The 20,616-nt window shown below is 40.2% G+C and overlaps 1 protein-coding gene across 1 annotated transcript; it reads right to left on the bottom strand.

Annotated features, from left to right (window-relative positions):
- Positions 1–843: 843 nt before the first annotated feature.
- LOC139125438 (uncharacterized) lies at positions 844–2,196 on the bottom strand. Its single transcript, XM_070691520.1, has 2 exons — positions 1,846–2,196; positions 844–1,524 (listed from the first exon to the last, which is right to left on the bottom strand). Exons 1-2 carry the CDS (start codon positions 2,194–2,196, stop codon positions 844–846), a joined length of 1,032 nt encoding a protein of 343 aa, XP_070547621.1.
- Between the last annotated feature and the right edge of the window lie 18,420 nt (positions 2,197–20,616).

Below are 20,616 nucleotides of genomic sequence, written 5' to 3'. Positions count from 1 at the left end.
ATTTGCGTTTATTACATTCCTTGACAAAAAAAAGGTTTAACCATACTTGTTTTTTTGTTTGTTTGTTTGCTGACATACAACATGCAAAAAAGACTTTGAAAGATGAAAATTGAAATCTACAGATAATTATGTTTTGAAAGAAAAAATTGAACAAACTGTTGGTCTGTCGTCTTTAATATTTAAAATTTAAAGGGGGAAAAATGTAACTTCTTGTCTCTTTTCATGCATTTGCAAATTCTCCAAATATCAAATACATACATTCCAAGACTTTGAAAGTGAATGAATTATACAACTCTAACAGATAGAATAATCAGAATACCATTGCCACAAAACTGATCAGGAAGATTTCAATTTTGTTTTTTGCAATTTATCCAATTAAATTGTGAAAACAGCTTCACCAAAATTATTAACATACAACTTGATAACTTGAATTTGTTTTTTCTTTGAATGATATCAACAAAGCCTATTGAATTACAATTATAATTACCATGCCTTTTTTTTTCTTTCTTACAAAGTATTGGAAACTGCTTGATTGACAAAGAGGGGGTGGGAGAGGAAAATATGAAGAAAATCATTTGCCAATCATTTGTTGGCATCCTTCAATTGATGTTTCTCGATTTTTTTTTTTGGGTGGGGGAGGAGTGTTTCATGGACAAAGTACAGTTTTAATACCCATAGGGAAGGGTTTTGTAATTTTCAATCAATGCTCTCTTATCATAAACTAGGGCATATTTTTTACTTTCACTTTTTGTGACAACATCACATCCAACACGTCGGATTTTGGCGGGTCATTCACGGTGATGGTTGATGATGGGCAAGTGGTGATCCAGACGAGTGATGGCATCAAAGTTGATGTTTAAACTGTTGTCGGTAATTCAAGGTGATCCCTCTGACGTTACAAAGAGTGCGGTTTCCCTTCCTGTCCGGTTGTGCTAGACAGAAGGCATAGTTTTTGGCTCCACCGGACACAAACTTGGTAATGTAATTGCCTGGAGGTTCAAGTTCGCTGGTGAGATCACCTAAGTAGTCACCCAGAGGTGGTTCATACATGTCTGACTTGCTGACAAAGATGACAGAATCGGTATCAAAGTACAAGACACGCTCACCAATGGCTTCAAGAAGATCATACAACTTCAGGCGGGCATAGGCTGTGGTGAATGCTGCAATGACAACATTTGTATTAACGGCACCTTCGACAAATTCATCCCGAAGTGAATGTTGTACAGCGACCATATTATCGTTGACAAAAGACAAGTTGTTGATGGTGTGTTGCTCACTTGTGAGTAACCGGAAGAGTTCTGCAGGTTCTTGGATGTACTGAAGCTGTGGAAAGTTGTTACGTTGAGCAAACTTGCCCCACATGGAATTCAGCATCAGTTTTGCCAATGTTTGCTGACCTTGATTTCGATGAATCTTAGTCTTGTCAAGTAGGATACCTTCTCTCTCATGGTACTCACGGATGTATCGGTCTTGGTCATCTTCCGTCTGACACCATGAAGGCCAACCACTGCTCTCTTGTTTCAACTTTAAGAAGGTATTGATGTAATCGGTGAAGAGCCCACCTGTTTGAGACTCTCTGTTGTACTCTTCACTTTCTCGTAGTGCCACACCTCAAACACTTTGATGACTTTGTACCCCTTCTCCACAGCTTTTGCTAACTCTGGCGTTGTCCAAGTTCCCACAAAGGATCGTTGGTCATCGCTATGTTCACACGGTGCCTGCTGTTTGGTATCCGCACAGCTTCTGCATAGGGGAAACATCAGTTTCTTATCCACTCTGAGGGGGAGAACAGGAAAGTAAAGTTGCCGTGGTGGCAACACTCGACATTTGGCAACACCAAAGTACCACTGAACAGGCAGTATGATTGTTCTTGGTGCGGACTTCCGGATGCTTGATGTGTGGGTACTTACAGTACTTGTTGACATAAGGGTAGAGGCTTGTGAAATCGACATAGTGAATCTCTTCGTTACCCTCACACTCATGGTAAAGCCTCGTTGCATTGGTTCTACCACCATAGAAGGCATCCCGTGGATAAAGAGGCTCCTGTAGATCAAGTGACTTGATGAATTCTTGCAGGTCTTGGTTGGTTTCGTGAATATCTCTCTTAAAGTCACATTCCCACATTTCGATCACATTGAAGCCATTGGTGCGTAGAAATCGCATCTTGTCGAGGGTACATTGGTAGAGATCACCCATGGTCTTCTCTAGTTTGGTGTTGACGATATCATCGTCTTCGTAACATCGCGGACAACCATGGTAGTAGCAACCGTGCATCTCATAAGCAGTGTGTTTGCTTCATCATACTCATCTAGCCAATATCGATCAATTTTCTTCTCACCCCCGTTGTATACATGTTGAATGTTGACATTCTTCTTATATGCAAGCCACTCCAACCACTGCAGCGCAATGACAGATTGATTTTGTCGGTGGATGTAGCCGTGATCTGGAATGATCCCGATGGTATCTTTCTCGAGAAAATTCCTGCGTAGAACGACATTGCAGGCTGATGCTATGGTGACACAATCCCTGAATGGATCCACACCATTCTGTTGTTTGAACATATCTTGAAATTTCAAACAACTCCTCCTTAAGATGTCTACATCGCTTCTACAGTAGTTCTCAAGTTCTTGTTTCAGGTTGAAAGGATGGTTTTTCGATCGCTCTTCTTCGTACCATCTCAGGAATTTTTCTCTCTGATGTTGTTTCATACCATCAGGACCGTAGTATTGTGCATCTGGGAGAGGACCGATGTATTCTTGATTCTCCGCTGTGTTGAAGAAATGGGGAAAGTAACCTTTGTGCAGTTCAGCCAGTTCAAACATGTCGGGAAGTTGAGACAAAGCCACAGGGAGGAAATTGTAGGAGTCGATGAATTTAATGTTTAAACTAGGGATGAAAATGCGGATGATTTTGGTTTCATTGATAATGACTTCAGGTTGAACATTATTCTCATGGCAGTACTGCAAAATGAACTGACCATCGTATCCTTGAAGATTGTGTGCTATGAAAGTGCCGGGGGAGTTTTCTTCAGAAAGTGCCCAATCACAGAATTCTTGTTTAGTGTTAGGACCATAGAAAACTTGCTCTGAGCAAGACTCAGACTGGACGATGCAAAAATTCGGGACATGGACTCCACCATCTTGGGTACATTCAAAGTCGAAGAAATAATACTTCATTTCTTCTTCACTATCTTCTTCATCATCTTCTTGGACTTCAAAGTCGAACACATCACCCTGATCATCACTGTTATCTACTGTGCCGGTCCTCTTCTTCTTTTTCTTGCCAATAGGCTGGATAAAACACAAGTGGTCACTGTCTTCGTATTGTTTGCAGACTCTGCAGTATTTCTCACCACAACGATGTTCCTTCTTTTTACTTCTCTTTTCCCAATGGATGGTTACACCACACAACTTGCAACGACGGATGACCTGACATACAGTGTTTACAGCATGACCACTGGTTGCTTTGTGATTGTTGAAACACTGTTGACCAAGAAAGTAACGATGACAGTCTTTACAGTAGATTTTATCATCAGCAGGCGGACAGATGGAGGGAGTACGGCAATATTTGCAGAAAACTTCACAAACATGTTCATGCTTGTGTTCGTATGCTGTGTTGCAGTTGTGACAATAGTAGGCTTTCTTCAAAAATGCAGGCATCGAGTCACCACATCATAGTGGTTGTCCTGATGGTACAAGTATATGTTGTGTTCTGCAGTGTCACGTCCCTGATAAATAAGTGTACCAGATTTCTCATCAGAAATGACATGGATCCTGTATAATGGTACGGCAGCTTGCAACTTGTCCAGTTCTTCATTTCCACATGGCCCTGGTGGAATACCTGCCTGAGTGATGAGTTCAGCTGCACGTCTTGTCTGTGCCTGCCGTCCCCTTCGTACTGAGTCCCATTCAGGATCACTGTTGCGATTGATGTGAGCAATTGCCGTCACTATTGCCCTTGCACAGCACAGTTCATCGTTGTTAGCGATGCGGATGACACTCCTCATCAATCGGAGTCGACGGGCAATGTTGACAGGTCTCCTTCTCCAATCCTTTCCTGCCCCTGAGGCATGTGTACATGAATGAAGTTGATGTAGATGTTTTCATCAAGAGTGAATTCTTCGTATGATTGCAGCACCCGTTCAATTTCACCCAATACCCGTCGACTGTAAGCTCTTGCACAGGTGAGAAAGGTAACCAAATTTGATAGGGAAGTGATGACTTTCCAGAGTAATTCGCACACAGTCTCTTTCAGGGATACCATTAGTCAGCCTGTCGAGGATGCTTCGAAAGACGTCTTGTAGTACTGACATGACTTGTATGAAGCCACGAACTGGTTTAATATCATTGAATTTGATTTCATAATCATGCGCTAAAGCATTGAATTTTTGTACTTGACGTTCTCAGACGCGTGTGATTTGATAGTACTCAGCCCCGACGTCTTCATCTGCTGACGAGTCATCTGGTGGCATGTCATCTATTGACCCCTGACCAATTGACTTATTAAATGTGATGGAGATGATGATGATGATGATGATGATGATGATGATGATGATGATGATTTAGTGGTGGTGGAACTTTGAGAGAAGGAGGGCAAGGGCTATTTGCAATAAGAATCTGCCATTTTGCATTGAATTCTTGGGTATTCATGGGGGTGGGAGAACCTTTGAATTTTCACTATCATCAGTATTAAGGGGAATGGGGAGTATATGATTGATTAGAGTTTGTAATTTGTCATTGAAACTTTGGGTGCCTAAAAAATTACTGTAATAACTATTACAACAACTACTACTACTACTACTACTACTACTACTACTACTACTACTACTACTACTACTACTACTACTACTACTACTACTACTACTACTACTACTACTACTACTACTACTACTACCGTGTGACGGATCTGAGTTCACATTGCTGCAGCTGTTTTCTTCACTATCACCAATTTCTTCACCCTAAGGAAAATCTCATGTACTGTTCACCATCATTACTTTTTTCTCAGCCTGATATATTGCTTCTTTGGTTGCTGTGCTCTTTGCCTAAAATGAAGGGACAAAAAATTGCTTCATTTACTCCCACAGAAATACCATAATGAAAATAATACTAATCATAACCTGGAAAAATTAAATGTTATCATGATAAATCAAAATATATGTGTGTGCTTGCTTTTACTTTTTGTGTGTGTCAAAGACAAATATATGTTGACCTCTTATCATATATGATGAAGTTAACTGAGTATTTGCTATGTATTACCTAAAAAAAAAAAAAAAAAAAAATAAAAATGTTGAAATATTGTACCCTTACATAATTAATCATTATGATGATCTTTGTCCCTTCCTTCATCATCATGATTTTGATATGATTTGATATGATTTATTTCACCTAGAAAAGGTATGATCACAAATCAAACAAATGTGTGTTTTGATTGTATACAATCAAACAGTGTTTACATAACTAGGTGAAAGGCTAGAAAATAGTCCAAAACGGACTAATCTAGTCTAGCCAATCAGAACACTAGTTAATAACAAAGAAGAATTTGACAGCTGCAGTTAACAATAAACAAATACATCAAATGCAGTGTGAAGAGAAAAATTCAAATATTTGCATAACAAAAAACATTCTCAAGAAAGGCCACAAGTCAGGAAAGTCTAAACGAGACAGTTTGTTTCTAACTAAATCAAAAGCTACCAGAATAAATAATAATATTCGTCTTACAAATAAAAGTCTTTCTGTAAAAGGAATTTTCTGTATTCTTTTTAAATTTATTTCTCCCTCGAATATCACGTAAAGTGTTGGGTAAATTATTCCAAATTTTCGCCCCAGCAAACATGATTGAAGACTGACCAATGCTACTATCATATTTCGGTACATGAGATCTCCTTTAGCTTTACATCTTGTTTGATAGCCGTGATTTACATAAGTGAAATAGTTACTGAAATGAGATGGTAGCCTGTTACAAAGTGTGTCATGTACAAAAATGCCAACTTGATAATCGTACTGTTTGAAGATATCAAGGATGCCTAATTTCTTGAACAGTGGTGCGGTGTGCGCATCAAACTTACTACCTGTCATGGCACGAACAATTTTTTTTGCACCAAGAAGATATCCTCTAAGTAAGTCCTGTACGCACTACCCCAAACCTAAAGCCATATGAGATATGATGTAAGACTAAAGTATTATATAGCATGATAAGTATCGAACATGGTAAAATAGCAAGTAACCTTTACAAAATTCCAACGTAATGGCATATCTTTTTTCTGATTTTAAGAATGTGTCATGATCACTCTCAGAGGCAGTGTTGTCCTGATAAGAATAAAAATCAACAAATAAATATTTAAACAGTAAAAACAACCCATATTCTTATTTTTAACACAGAGAAAAGTTTGGGAGAATATAAAAAAATATTCCATTCAAAGGGGCGGGAGGGGGGGGTTGTGTTGTGTTTCATTAAAACACTAAATATACAAGCTGAGTTCAACACAAAATACTGGCTAGAACTGTTGGCACTATACACTCTTGTATACTGTGCACTGCCTATATAAATCTGTATATCTTCATATTCAGCACAGTAGCTCACAGACTGAAGAATTGTACATCTGTGTTTGTCAATTTTGCAAAGTCCTGCATCGATGCATCATTTACTTTACTGATTCAGAAGTGAATTCAAATTCATTAAAATTTATATAGTGGTAGAGGTCATACTTTGATTGCACAAATCAACCAAAAAAAATAATGTCACACAGCTATAAACCTCCTCAGTACAATATGGCCGGATATCACGATTGCATTTACATGACCCCTTCCAATGCACAAAATAAATCCCCAAATAATACACACTGTTTTTTTCTTTCTTTCTTTAAAATGCATTCAGTTTGTCCATTAAACCTCCCTTTCTCCACAGCGCATAAAGCAATCATTTTCCCCTTCCGTAAATTGCTGGTTTATATCTCACGCCAATCTTTTCATTTAGTTTGATTGTTTGTTTACATGCGAGGGGGTTTCCCTAGATTTGTCGGCTCTCAGGTCAGACTCAAGCCGACGAACCAGCAGACAGCTTGCTTGTGCAGTTGGCAGTAGAACAATAGGTGGAATTTCCTTTTCACGCACACGACCTCTGACCCTGACTGTCAATCAAATAAAAAATGCTACAATGTTCCTATACCTTTTGATCACGGGTGCACGACTGAAGAACATGACCTAATTACTGCAAAATGGTTGTGACGAGAAGAAGGAAAGATCGTTGACCTTATTCAGTCGACTGCATTGATCACGCACACGGCCAGAAAGTGCATGCACCTTGCAAGTCACCTATTGTTTACAGTGTTCTGAGCAAGGCAATGGCTGTGGCCTCAGCGATTTTTAAATTTCATTCTTTGTCTCTTTAGTGAACAACTAATTTTTTTTTCTTTTTGAACGGGGGAATCTCAGCCAAATAGTACATCAGAAGTCTCATGACAAATAGTACCATCATGAATATTACTCACTGCATGAAAACCCAATAATTCAGATAAATTCACACTAATGAGTTGCCTGTATTATAGTGTAATACACGTGAATTCACATGAATCCACATGAATACAGGCTTGCTGAATACAAAAAATGGATTCTTGACTGTATTCATCTGTATATGCACTCTTCAGCTAAAATACAGGCAATAATCCATGTTAATACACTAAGTATTATAGGGTTTTCATGCAGTGACTCACATCACAGTTCCCGTACGGCCGATGAGACATGGGTTGCCGATTTTGAGTTGCTCTGTGGAGCTGTGAAGTCAGCCCATACTGCAGGGAAAAGAACACAAAAATATGTAAAACACACTTATCCGTGGGGGGGGGAGTGATCATTGATTTAGGTCATGTTTTCAATTACAGGTTTCAAAGTTCACTTTGACCTTTTTATCATTTATTTGCTTACATCCGTTTTTTCTTTCTTGCTGCTCGGTTAGGGTGGCCGAGAGCAGTTAGCAGACTATACAACAAAGGGCGCGCAAACATTTTCACCCAGCACAAGCTCTGACTGTCAATCAAAAAAAAATGTTTAAACTGGGGATGAAAATGACTGAGACCGCACCACACGTTGTAGAGTTCGTGAAGGACTCACTCAAGCATGCTCATTTCAAACATCAAACATACAAACTTTATCAAAGCCAAGCAACGAATACATCTCTTTAACCGGGCGAACTATAACCTCGGGGACTATTCTGTCCACCAGCAGAGCTACCAACCCAGAGTAGAAAATACGGCTAGTTTTCAATCAGGTTCGAACCCATAACATACGACATCAGTCGCCTAGCGGAGAGGCCACAGAGAGAAGCGCTCGACCAAATCCCCACTCTCAAAAAGAGTGGTTCAACAGCCAGCTAAGTTGTTATATTTTTTGACTGAGACAGCTCCACACGTTGTAGAGTTCGTGAAGCACTCACTCACGTATGCTTACTTTCACACATCAAAAGTCCTTTGTCGAAGCGAAGCAACGAATACATCGCTTTAACCAGGCGAACGATAACCTCAGGGACAATTCTGTCCACCAGCAGAGCTACCAACCCAGAGTAGAAAATACGGCTAGTTTTCAATCGGGTTCGAACCAACAACATACGGCATCAGTCGCCTAGCGGAGAGGCCACAGAGAGAAGCGCTCGACCAAATCCCCACTCTCAAAAAGAGTGGTTCAACAGCCAGCTAAGTTGATATATTTTTTGACTGAGACAGCTCCACACGTTGTAGAGTTCGTGAAGCACTCACTCACGTATGCTTACTTTCACACATCAAAAGTCCTTTGTCGAAGCGAAGCAACGAATACATCGCTTTAACCGGGCGAACGATAACCTCGGGGACAATTCTGTCCACCAGCAGAGCTACCAACCCAGAGTAGAAAATACGGCTAGTTTTCAATCGGGTTCGAACCCACAACATACGGCATCAGTCGCCTAGCGGAGAGGCCACAGAGAGAACCGCTCGGCTAAATCCCCACTCTCAAAAAAGAGTGGTTCAATAGCCAGCCAAGTTGTTATATTTTCTGACTGAGACCGCTCCACACGTTGTAGAGTTCGTGAAGCACTCACTCACGCATGCTCACTTTCACACATCGCACATACAAACTTTATCGAAGCGAAGCAACAAATACGTCGCTTTAACCGTTCAGCCGTTGCTAAAAACAACATCTTTCACGATCTATAGATTACACATATCCCATCTACCATTTAGTCAAAACTATGCCCTCATTTTCACCAAAAATTATGTAAATAATAACACAAAAACACACACTTAATGCACTTTGGGTTAATATTTGTACAATTATTGATCACCCGTGGCAATTAACATCTCTTTTAAATCAACGAAATATCTCTTTTATTTAAAATACGTCTATAAACAGCTGCTTTACAGGAATATATACTTTTGATCTACTGAACAGATTTCTCATCTTGTCAAGCTCCACCTGAATCGGAAGAGGAAAGCAAAGGCGAATGATATTCATAAGGAAGCAGAGTCAGAGACAAATACCGCTGATACGAAGGAGGGCGTGTATGTGATGCAGACAGGAGAGTTGGAGATGAGAATATTGGTGTTGAAAATAGCGGTAAGAGTTTGAGGACATGATAGAGTTTGCATGATGACTGTTTACTATTTTAAATTGTCCACGTTGATTAAAAGTGTGTACTTTTATATACTTTTTCAAGTAGAACATTATGTTTTTGATCTCCGATTTGTTAGATTCGCTTTGTAGTAAACACATTATTTCTTATTCTTGATATCCCTCTTAGTAGTAAGGATAACTTTATTTCTGTGACACTTACCTAAAAAAGTTACAAAATCTCCTCACACCTCCCCAGAACACTACTCACCATCCATGTAGCTCAGTGACCCTGACCTATATACGAACTCACGCGCAGCAGTGCATTGTCCTGAACTAAGCAGGGAAATTCCCTGCTGAGACTTGCGCAATGCGCTATGACTCAGCCCCACTGAGCAAAACGGAACGACATTCTATTCTCGGATCATTTGCTAGATAGATTTCTGACTGTGCTGCAGCTCTGCACCGTTCCAGTGCCCATTCTGGAGGTGGATGTAAGTATATACTCGTTTTCTAGTTGTGTGAATTTACTATGTGTTTCCTACGCCTATCGGAGCGAGATTTTGACCTATTTTAATCCCTACCGGAACACTGTTGCGCAATACCCCTATCGGGACGTTTTCAGCAGGGACTTTCCAGGACTTTCGCAATACCCTTCCAGTTGCTTAGCAACTTGTCACGTGGTTTCAGAGGTCTGAAAGTCTACAGTTTTCAGAAACATTTTCTACAGAATTTTTTCTGAACGACTCTAGTTAACTAACTTTCATATCCATTCAATCCATAATGTCTTAGGTATCTTTCCAGAGGTGGACTAAATCCTTCTTGTTTTTGAATTTCTAGCGCCTGATGAAATATGTCCTGAATAAGTTCTGAGGCGGGGGTCTCGGTTGCACCTTTTTCTTGTATTTGTGTAAGCAGCTGTTTATATTGAACGTAATAATGTTTATACTTCTCTCGTCTCTTTGCTACACCCGTTTTCCCTTGTATCACATCAATAATAACACCTGGTATAGGAGTTAAAGCTAAAAGAACTGGAACTGTCGGAATTGCTGCTATTACAGCAGAGCTTACAAGAATTCCCTTAGTAATATTAAGAGCCATATCAATTCGCCCCATTAATTTGTAACTTCGTCGATATGCAGCACTTGTTCTTTCGATATAGTCGGCCAATTGTTCAACGCTTTCAACAACTGAGATGTGCATTTTTACTGTATATGTAAGGGATGATAAAAAATAATTGTAGTAATATAGAAATACAATATGGCAGAAGGAGGAGAAGATATACCACTCCAGGATTTCGATGAATCATATTTGAATGATGACGATGTTACTGCTGCTGAAACATCTTTTACCGATGATACTTTTGCAAACCCAGATCCTTCAGTGGATAGCCCACAGGCGGATATTTTAATTAAACAGAGAAGAGAACTTACAAAAGATATGGCTGAGGACTCTTAGACAAATATAGGATTACTAATCCGGATGCACGAACCGAATTGATTTTAAATGCTGAGATTATTGGTGGTGAACTGTATTATAAAGACATCAGAGTTACAACAGATAAAGGAAGTAGTTTTTTAGCGAAATCCACATTAAAAAGTAGGAAAGGAGGACCTGAATTTATAAATAAAGTATACACATGGAGTGGAGTCAAATATCACTCAAGCGCAGAGCCCGAAAACGTGAGTCATACATCGCATTCTAAAGATGTGATAGCTGATAAAATACCGGCTGAGAAGATGACGCCAGAAGACATGGGTATATACAAAGATGAACTGACAGAGTTACGGCAAGATGCTTCCAGTAATGCACACAAAATACAAGCTTTTGAAAATAAAATCGAACAATGGAACAATCTAAACCCGAATATAGAGCTTTTGTTGATGAATTAAAGATGGCAAATATGCGTCTTGATGAGCTTTACAGTGAAAGAGATAAAATTATGTCAGAGCAGACAGAACTTACACCCGAACTCAGAACAAGACTAGCTAAAATTAATATCGAATGAAGTACAACATGATATGATCAGTGGGGCACGTGAAAGACTGGCGTCGACTAGGTCTCTTCGTGATGTAATTTCTGATCCAGAATTATCACTGAGACTGAAGCTGACAGAATTATTTAAACGAAATGGTATAACAATCGCTGCAATACTGACTGCCCTTGGAATGACAATATCAACAATTGCCCTGGCTGTGACTAGAGGAGGAGGAGGAGGAGCGGGAGCAGGAACTGGAGCAAACGCAGGAGGTTCAGGTCCGCCCAAAGTATATACAAAAGCGAAAGAAATTGTAAAGCAATTTGGCGAATGGTTAAAAACATTGGCCGCAAAAGTGCTGCTGCAATACCAGGTGAGAGGAGGAGAGGAGCGGGAGCAGGAACTGGAGCAAACGCAGGAGGTTCAGGTCCGCCCAAAGTAATATACAAAGCGAAAGAAATTGTAAAGCAATTTGGCGAATGGTTAAAAACATTGGCCGCAAAAAGTGCTGCTGCAATACCAGGTTTAATCGGCTCCCTTGTCAGTTTTCTATTAAAAACAGCAGGATCGGTGGTCGGATTTGTCGGAGAACAGCTATGGATATTTTTGACTGGATTAACATTAGTCATTATAAATAAAATTATGTACTAATATATGCCGCGACATGTTTGGTGAAAAGAATATTGCAAAGTTTCTTTCTAAAAATAAAGACCTGTTTGGTTTCTCTGTCGAATTGGAATGGTGCAAACTTCGGCGGGTAAATCGACATATCCTTCGAGCAAATCCAGGTGTCCGACTCAAAGATGATAATCTATATCATAATATATTAGCTTTCGTGAAGGAATGTCAAAAGACTAACTTCTTTAAGCGACTAGAATTCATAGCTGTATTCCAGGATACTGAGGATGACCAAGAGGCTCATCATCTCCAAGAATATTGGGTTCTTCGATTGATTCGCGACACAGGCAATCGATTTATCTTTCAGGCAGACGGAAATATTTACGTAAAGATGTGATTAATTTTCTTTTTTCTTCTACTATATACATTACACGAAAATGGGGTACGATAGATCATTATTACCGACTTTCAGCAACCGAATACCGAAGGGAACGAAGTCAGAAAGAACTCATCATGTGATTGCTCATAATCCAACTGTGGCAGATCCAGGCCAGACACTTATCATACGATGTCCGAAGTTAGAAAGCGGAGTAGTACTAGTTCCAGATACTTTCAACCTGGTTTTTGATCTCGAAGTAATGGGACATGAAGATAACCGAGTAGTACAAAATGTTGCAAAAAATTTGGTGGAGCGTATGAAACTCACATTTGAGGGTCAGACACTTTTCGATTTGAATAAATATAACCTTATTGAATGTTATCGCGATCTCTTCAAACATAAAAAGGAGAGAACTAACATGACACTGTACGGAATTCAGAACGAAAATCTAAGAAAATTGAGAGTGGCGCGGCCGATGCAAATGCCGACAGGCTTTCAAAATGGGACGATATTTTACTTTTCGACACATATAAAACAAAATATGCTATTCGTCTCACTCACCCCCTCATAACAGGCCATGGAGTTGCATATCCAAAAGAGTTAGGGAGTCATATCGAATGGGAAATTACGCTTGCACCTGCCTCCCAATTACTTGTCAGTAATCAGGTTGTTACAGCCAATTATAAATTAAAAAACATTCAAATGGAATACGAAACAATTTCTGATTCCGTACTCGCGAGAGATACTGCTGGTTATTACAACAGTGGGAAAAGTTTTCTCTACGAGCATATACATTATTTTAGAACAATCCAATTCAAAGAATCGGACACGGTTATCAATGAAAATATAAATGTACCACGACGTAGCATTAGAGGTATCGCTATACTCTTCACTAAAAATCAGAATCAGACAGAACTGAACAGTGAACTTTTCTTTAACCCATCCATTGAATCTGTGTCTGTATCAATCGAAGGCATTGCAAATAAAGTGTACGCTCAGAAGATGATACCAAGACAATTTTGGCGAGAGGTGCGACGGTATTTTGCTGAAGATAAAGATTGGTGTGAAATTGATATAGATGAGTCGATTATTTGAAGAATAAATTCTGTCTGTTTATCGATCTGCGTAGTTTTAAAGATATTGAGTTTCATGGAAATGGTTTAGAGTAATGAACAGAAAGGACGGAATACAGCTTGAAATTCTGAAGAAAGACACCTCAGTTAAGGGTGCCGACGACGCTCGCGATGACAATATATTTGCTCACGTTTATGTTATTAGCGATGCCCAGGTCACTGTTGAAAATAGTAGATTAAAGTCTTTACAATATTAAACCGTAACGTAGGTCATTCCTATCGGATCTGTTTCTGCCAACCATTCGCCCGTGTCCAGATCGCATAACTGCACACGCTTGATATCATTTGGCGCCATCATAATTTTACTACGCTTTTCACTACGGATTTTCCCAGCCTTTTTCCGTACAAACTGTACAAATTGTGCCGGCTCCGGCCGCTTTTCACTACGGATTTCTCCAGCCTTTTTCCGTACAAACTGTACAAATTGTGCTGGCTCCTGCTTCTTCCCAGTTTCAAACAGATCTTTATAGTCTTCAAAGTTCAAATGTTTTCTAACACAAACATCTTTCACCCCTTTATTTTTTTTCGTCTCGGAAGTTGGAGTTCGAAAAGCATACACTTTCGAGCGTATGCCGACAAAATCAAGAATAGGTACACCATTCAACTCATCTTTAAATTTACCTATCACTTTTTTATTAATCTTCGGAAAGTTGGGTCCACTCATCCCACTAGTATCGTAGATCGACTCCTTACCATTCTTTTCCACATCTTCCCGAACTATATCATTGAAAGTTACGTCTGGGAGGGTATCGGTACACTGTAAACAAAACTGTCAGTATCCATGTAGGCTAATCGTATTCCAGGGAACCGTACCGAAAGTAATTGTAATGCATATCATACATAAGCAGCTTAGAAAGTTCAAGCACCGCCGCGCCAATGAAAACTGGCTTTTTATATCATATTGATCCCTTTTCAGTTCCAGGAGAGCACTGTCGCAGGATCTCCATCCTCTTCGGAAGTTATGGTAGTTATATGTTTCAACTTTGGATTATACTTCTGAATCTTTTTATGCCGGAACCGTTCCTACCCGAAAAAATCTAAAATCTCTGTACTTTCGAACGTCTTCTATTGTCTTGCCGAACATCGCGTTATTCATCAACTTATAGAAATTCTTTTCAAAATCTGTCTTTCCCTTTGTCCTCATTTCAGTGTTAAAGGCAATATATTGTTTGAGACACGCCCTCTCTTCAAAGGCAAGCACCCGATGCACCTTTGTCAGTCGCATTCCCATCCGAAGATAGAATTCAAGCAACTTGTAGTGTAAGATGTATCTCTCTCTGTCCAACACACTTGTAATCAGTCGAGTGCCCTGCCTCTCAGGAAATTCGAAGTGATGCGGCGCAAGTGGCAAATCGCTGTGTTCATTATGTAATTCGGCCGGATATTCTAGATCTACTTCTAGAAAACTTGGCGGAAAGGTGGCGCCGGGTCCCCAATCAAATCCTGCTCCGTCATTCTGAGCAGACCATTCTAACAATTCTTCCATCGTCATCCAATGAAGTCCGCCCGTAGGCATTGGTTGACTCATTGCCCAGCCGTAGAGATTGTTTGCATCGAGATATTTTATTTCGGACAATGGTTTATCCGGATTCCAGTTCCCACCAGCGGCCCCAGCTCCGCCAGGCTCATCTGTTGCATAAGCTGGATGATTTGTCTGTAAATAATGAATATTACACTGGCTGATACCGCCTCTAATTCCCCTCTGTACGAAATTCATCTGCTCAGCATCTTGAATGAGCTCAAACTTATTACCTGTATAAAGTAACATAGCATCCCATGTCAAGCCGGGCGCCGACATGTAATGGGCCGGATCTAACTTATATGCTTCTAAACATGTGTCACGGAAATTTTCGAATATATTTGCAAGAAGTAGAACGTCAGTCTCACAATAGAATTCCATATAATCACGAATCGTCTTACATTCAACTTCGTCCCATACTCGCAAAGCATGTTCGTAATCGGACTCTGAAATCCCCTCTTCCGTCAATTCGCTATAAAATTTGTGTCTCGGTGGTAGCTCCTCTTCTTCCAATCGCTCTGGAGAATCTAAATATTCATACGGAAAGAAACCTTTCGCCCTTTGAATGTCCGGGTACGAAAGTGGTACCGTCCACCCCATCCTCCGGCACAGTTTTTGCCAACTTCGCGAGCGACCCCATCATCATGAGCACTGTCCATAAACTTTATAGAAAAGAAACGTTTCTTTATCTCCCTCCCCCTCCGGCAACAACAATTGAGGCGTGAAAATAAATGTTTTCGAGAGACCCATAATTCCACCATTGCTCGTCTTAGCTATTATATTTGGCTCTTGTCCGGGACCATCATCTATTTCATGTAATTCTTTCAAAATAAAAGAACCATCGTATCCCTTGAGGTTGTGAAAGTAGATAGGAATGGTTCTCGACGGACGGCATCCCTCGCAATAAAAAGTCGCTCTCCTTCACTACTCGGTATCCTGCCGGCTCTCCACATGCAATACAGACTGGATTGCCGTAATTAGAAGGATCTTTCATTGGTTTTATTTTCAAATAATACGATTTCGAATAATTCTCAGCCCTCCGCTTCATATCTTTTAGAAAGTCTGTAACACAGGAGAGACCTGTGAATGTTCTTTTATCATAAACGGTGGGCCGTCGTTCCGAAGGAGCAGCTCCCCACCCCCGTTCCACCATAACATACGAAAGACAAATTGGAATATGTCGACCAGTCCCCTTCTCAATAATTGCCTCAGTATCTGCATAGACGACGTAGGGGGCGGGGACCTTCTTCTGATGTCCTTCAAATTGACATACTTCCTTAGGAAAAACTGCCAAGCCAGTGTCTGTTCCACAATACATCTCATGTTCTTCCAACTCCCCTGTTGACGCAAATCCTTTTCCACAAACCGTACAAATACACTTCCGTCTGTGCACATTCTTATGATTTTTATTAGAATTAAGAAGGCGATTTTCCGCAGTAATTGGTACGAAGTGGGCCCCGCCGTCTTCGCCGACTATTAGTAAAATTTTCGCAGTCTGGACGGTTCCGGGACGGGTTCTGTTAGGAGCTCCGTAAAACACAGTTATGCCGGACGGATCGGGATCGGACTCGTAGATCTGAAATACTTTGAGTCTGATGCTCGGATTTTGTCGCTCAAAACGCTCGAAAATAGTATCATCGGCGGGTGTTGGAAATGGAATTCCGTCCCAACAGTAATCGGTCATAAATGGAGTGTACGTATTCCAGTGCTTTCTGGTATTACCAGCCTTCTTTTTACGAAACTGGGGGTCGGCCAACTTTAAACTTGCCACGACGGCATACTGGAAGCAATTCTCGGCGCCTCTGAGTAGCACCAGATCGCTCACACATTTCTTATTTTTCAACCATTCCGGCAGTTGGACTGTGCCAGCCCCGAGTAGTACTTCTACCAGTCTTACTTTAAATTTAAGTATCTCCTCGAGAACTAGGCCTGAACCCTCGACAGCTTCAGCTTTATCAAGCCATTTTTTGTAGTCTTTTACTAATTGTTCTTTCACTGCCGCCCCTCCCTTATCTTTTGTGTATATACCCCCCTTATAGTTAACATAGTGTGTGCGATTTTGCACACTTTGATCTTTTGGATTTGAAAATTTGACTTCCATTTCTGTAAAAACACGGTACATCTTTCTTTCTTTGGCCATACCTTCAATATCGATCTTGACGATATCCTTGACTCGCTTGACTTCGTAGGAAAAATCTTTTTCTATAACTACATCTTTGAATGTCCTCCGTAAGCGACGTTTTTTTTATGCTGTAATGCACAGTAAGTCTCCTTGGAATAAACTGCGGCGGCACATCCTCCCATTTCTTCACCAATTCTTCTCTAAGATCATTGAAATCTATCCATGGTTTTTTACCGAAGGATTTTCTAGAGTAAAACCTTTACCTGAAGAATCTGTTAAATCTGTGTGAGTCATGGTATACAGATAATTCTGAGTGTCTAGCCCTCTATTTAAATCGAGGTTAAGTATATCGACCAATTGGTTTATCTTATATTCATTCACGATTGGATCCATTGTACTGACCTATATATATCATAAATATTTTCTTAAAGAAATATCTATTCTATTCATCAAAATCCACTATAATATTTTTGACAGCATTTATTTGTTTATATATCTCGCCTAATCTTTCTAATCGACTAGTTCTTCCGCATCTTGAATTTCTGTTTATTAGGCGCAGCACAAAATAACCTCTCAACAGTGAAAGAAAGGGCACGTTTATTTAAGCGCGGTTAAATGCTAAGAATTCTATCTTACTACCTTTCCTGATATTACGAGGTACAATAGCAGGATTTTCTCGGACTGGCAATGGGCTCACTGTTTTAAAACAGCAGTCAATTTCTTGAACCATATCAATACATGTAGCGAAATCAGAAGCCCCTCTTTTAAACCGAAATGTAAAATACGCAACTGGCTGTGCCTCGCTCCCCGCTTCTGATACACTTTAGATGGATTGTAAAATCCAGTAGTATTTTGGAGTGAGCGACCAGGCTTGCAGCATAACTTTTAGCAGTAGATGCATCGAAACTTTCACCTAGGGTACGGAATATTATTAAATCAGTAAACTTTTGAAGACTCGGTTGCCAACGGACACACACCCCATCGCATGTAGCAGGATCTTTAGAACCGTACTTAGGTCCGATGTTGAAAACTACTTCTAGCTCACTGTCTACATATATAATAGGATCTACCAAAGATTCACCAAATATGAGTTTGCCCGTCACTGATTCGGACGCCTTCTCGGTTTCAAGTATTTTTATTGCATCTGAAATAAAAGGATTGTCATTGTCTTATCGTATATATCTTAATAAAATAATTTAAAATTTTTTTTTTCTATGATATAGTATCCCCAAAATGTCATACATATTCATAAATGGACCAATTGGAAGTGGTAAGAGTTACGATGCAGTAAATTTGGCGGAGACTCACGTACCAGAATTTGACACTAGTTTTTCCAGCAACATTGCCGACTTTTATAATGGGCGCCACGTTTCGATTGCCGATTTTCAGAAACAGTTTATAGAACATACTCTTAGTTTACAATGTCAGGCTGGGGAGGCCTCCCCTTCGGAACGCTACATTATTTGTGACTCTTCCATAATTCAACATCTAACTTTTTCTCGAATCCGGGGCGTGGCAGCGGAAGAAAAAAAGATTGTTTCTAGAGCATTTGACCATTTACATAGTTTCATTATCATATTCAAAGATATGCCTTGGGATTATTGCAGGCGGAATGTGTTGACTCGAGCCAGGTCGTACGAAATAGGCGCCTTAAAAGAACTAGAAGAGATTCACAACAAGTTCAAACAGACTTTCTTAGAAATTTGCCACGACTACAGGCTTCCATGTTTGGTAATTCGGAACGCTCTTACGCCCCTCGTTCTCAATAATATACTTAATCCAACAATTGATACAGAGACAGTCGGACCAGTAGAATATCCACAAGCTTTTGACTTTGGAATTGCATGGAGCGGCGGCAGCCAAGGATTTTTAATAGACGGTTTCAGCAAGGAGGAACTTGAAAAAGCGTACTTCCCACCTGGTCAAGAACAACTAGAACAACCTCGAGTCTCACTAAAGAACCTACACAAACTTCTTAACGCTTGTGAATCTGTGTGTGCTTATAATGCTCCGTTTGACCTACGAGCACTGACATTATGAAAAGGGGGGACTTTGAAGTTACTTGTCTATGGCTCATGTCAGTTGTGTACATTATACTTCAACCAGAACTTATCGATAAAGCTGAAAAAGGGGGACTCGAAAGAACAGACTGTGGTAACATGAGAAGTCGTTTTGAAGATCTTGCAAACTTAATATGTTCAGGAACTGAGATACCACCTCATCCACATACTGCCGAAAAAGATGCAGTAAGTGAACATTACTTACGACAGTACATGATAAATACTTGGCCAGGTGGTTGGAAGAATAATGGTAAGCTGTCACTTTCAGCTTTCAAGAAATTAAGACTTTTTCCATGGTACTTACTGAATAACTTTCGTAAATACTTACGTTAGTACTTGCGTTAGTACTTACGTAGTACTTACGTTAGTACTTGACAAGTACCAGCACAGGAACTTACGAAGTTCTAATAACATTTTCCTCTGGCTCCCAACTATTGAAACTTTCCGGATAACCTTTCCATTTTATCAGATAGTATTTTCTTTCCTCTAATTTTTTCGTCTTCAAAATTCGTTCTACTCTGTACAGCTCGTCGGCGCCAGCAGCGCTCTGAAGTTCATCAGAATAGAAAGTGCCGAGTATTTCCTCTCCATTCAGATCTTTTATTTTGTAAACTGGCGGCGTTCCCAGTCCAGCCGTGTACACCACTTTTGAAACCACGAAAATCTCCTCTGTCCAATTTGGTAAATATCCTTTCCTGAAAGTGGTCTTGTATTTTGTAATTCGGACCCGTTCTCCCGGTTGAATTCAGGGTTAACTCCCCGGCTGCCAACTCAGGGTAGAGTGTATAAAATGCCTGCCAATCGTTGTCCTCTGTTACGTCCCTGGGTTTCATTTTGATACTTCCGTGAACGGTGTTATTGTAATTCTCAAGAAGTTCTGGTAGAATAGAAAGCCATTCTCGTGTCTGTCTGTATGTAAAGTATTTCCACATCATCGTCTTAAGAGTCTGATTAAAACGTTCAACAACGCTAGCTTTTTGTCACTGTAGGTGTGAAACCAGTGAATTCCCGCCTCCTGGAGCCACCCCTGCATTTTTCGGTTCGTAAATTCCCGCCCCTCATCTGTCTGAAGTTTGTCGGGCCTTCTCCCGGATTTCTTAATCACGTCTTGTAGCGCCTCTAACGTATCATCAGCCGTTTTTGATTGTATCGGTCTGGCCCATGCGTGTTTACTGAGCACATCGATTACTGTTAGCATGTATCGAATGTTACGATTCTCTTTTAGGAACGGG

The sequence above is a fragment of the Ptychodera flava genome (genome assembly GCF_041260155.1).
Source record: "Ptychodera flava strain L36383 chromosome 3 unlocalized genomic scaffold, AS_Pfla_20210202 Scaffold_25__1_contigs__length_14229661_pilon, whole genome shotgun sequence".
NCBI lineage: Eukaryota > Metazoa > Hemichordata > Enteropneusta > Ptychoderidae > Ptychodera > Ptychodera flava.
Note: the sequence above shows the minus strand (reverse complement) of the source record. Positions and strands in the feature narration are given on the sequence as shown.

Bases quoted from the DNA above. Each gene is read 5' to 3' on its own strand.
- LOC139125438 (XM_070691520.1), bottom strand. From the start codon at position 2,196: ATGGGTGATCTCTACCAATGTACCCTCGACAAGATGCGATTTCTACGC. The intron at 1,525-1,845 runs GTACTTTGGTGT...ACCTTCTTAAAG, and splicing joins ATCATACTGCCTGTTCAGTG to TTGAAACAAGAGAGCAGTGG.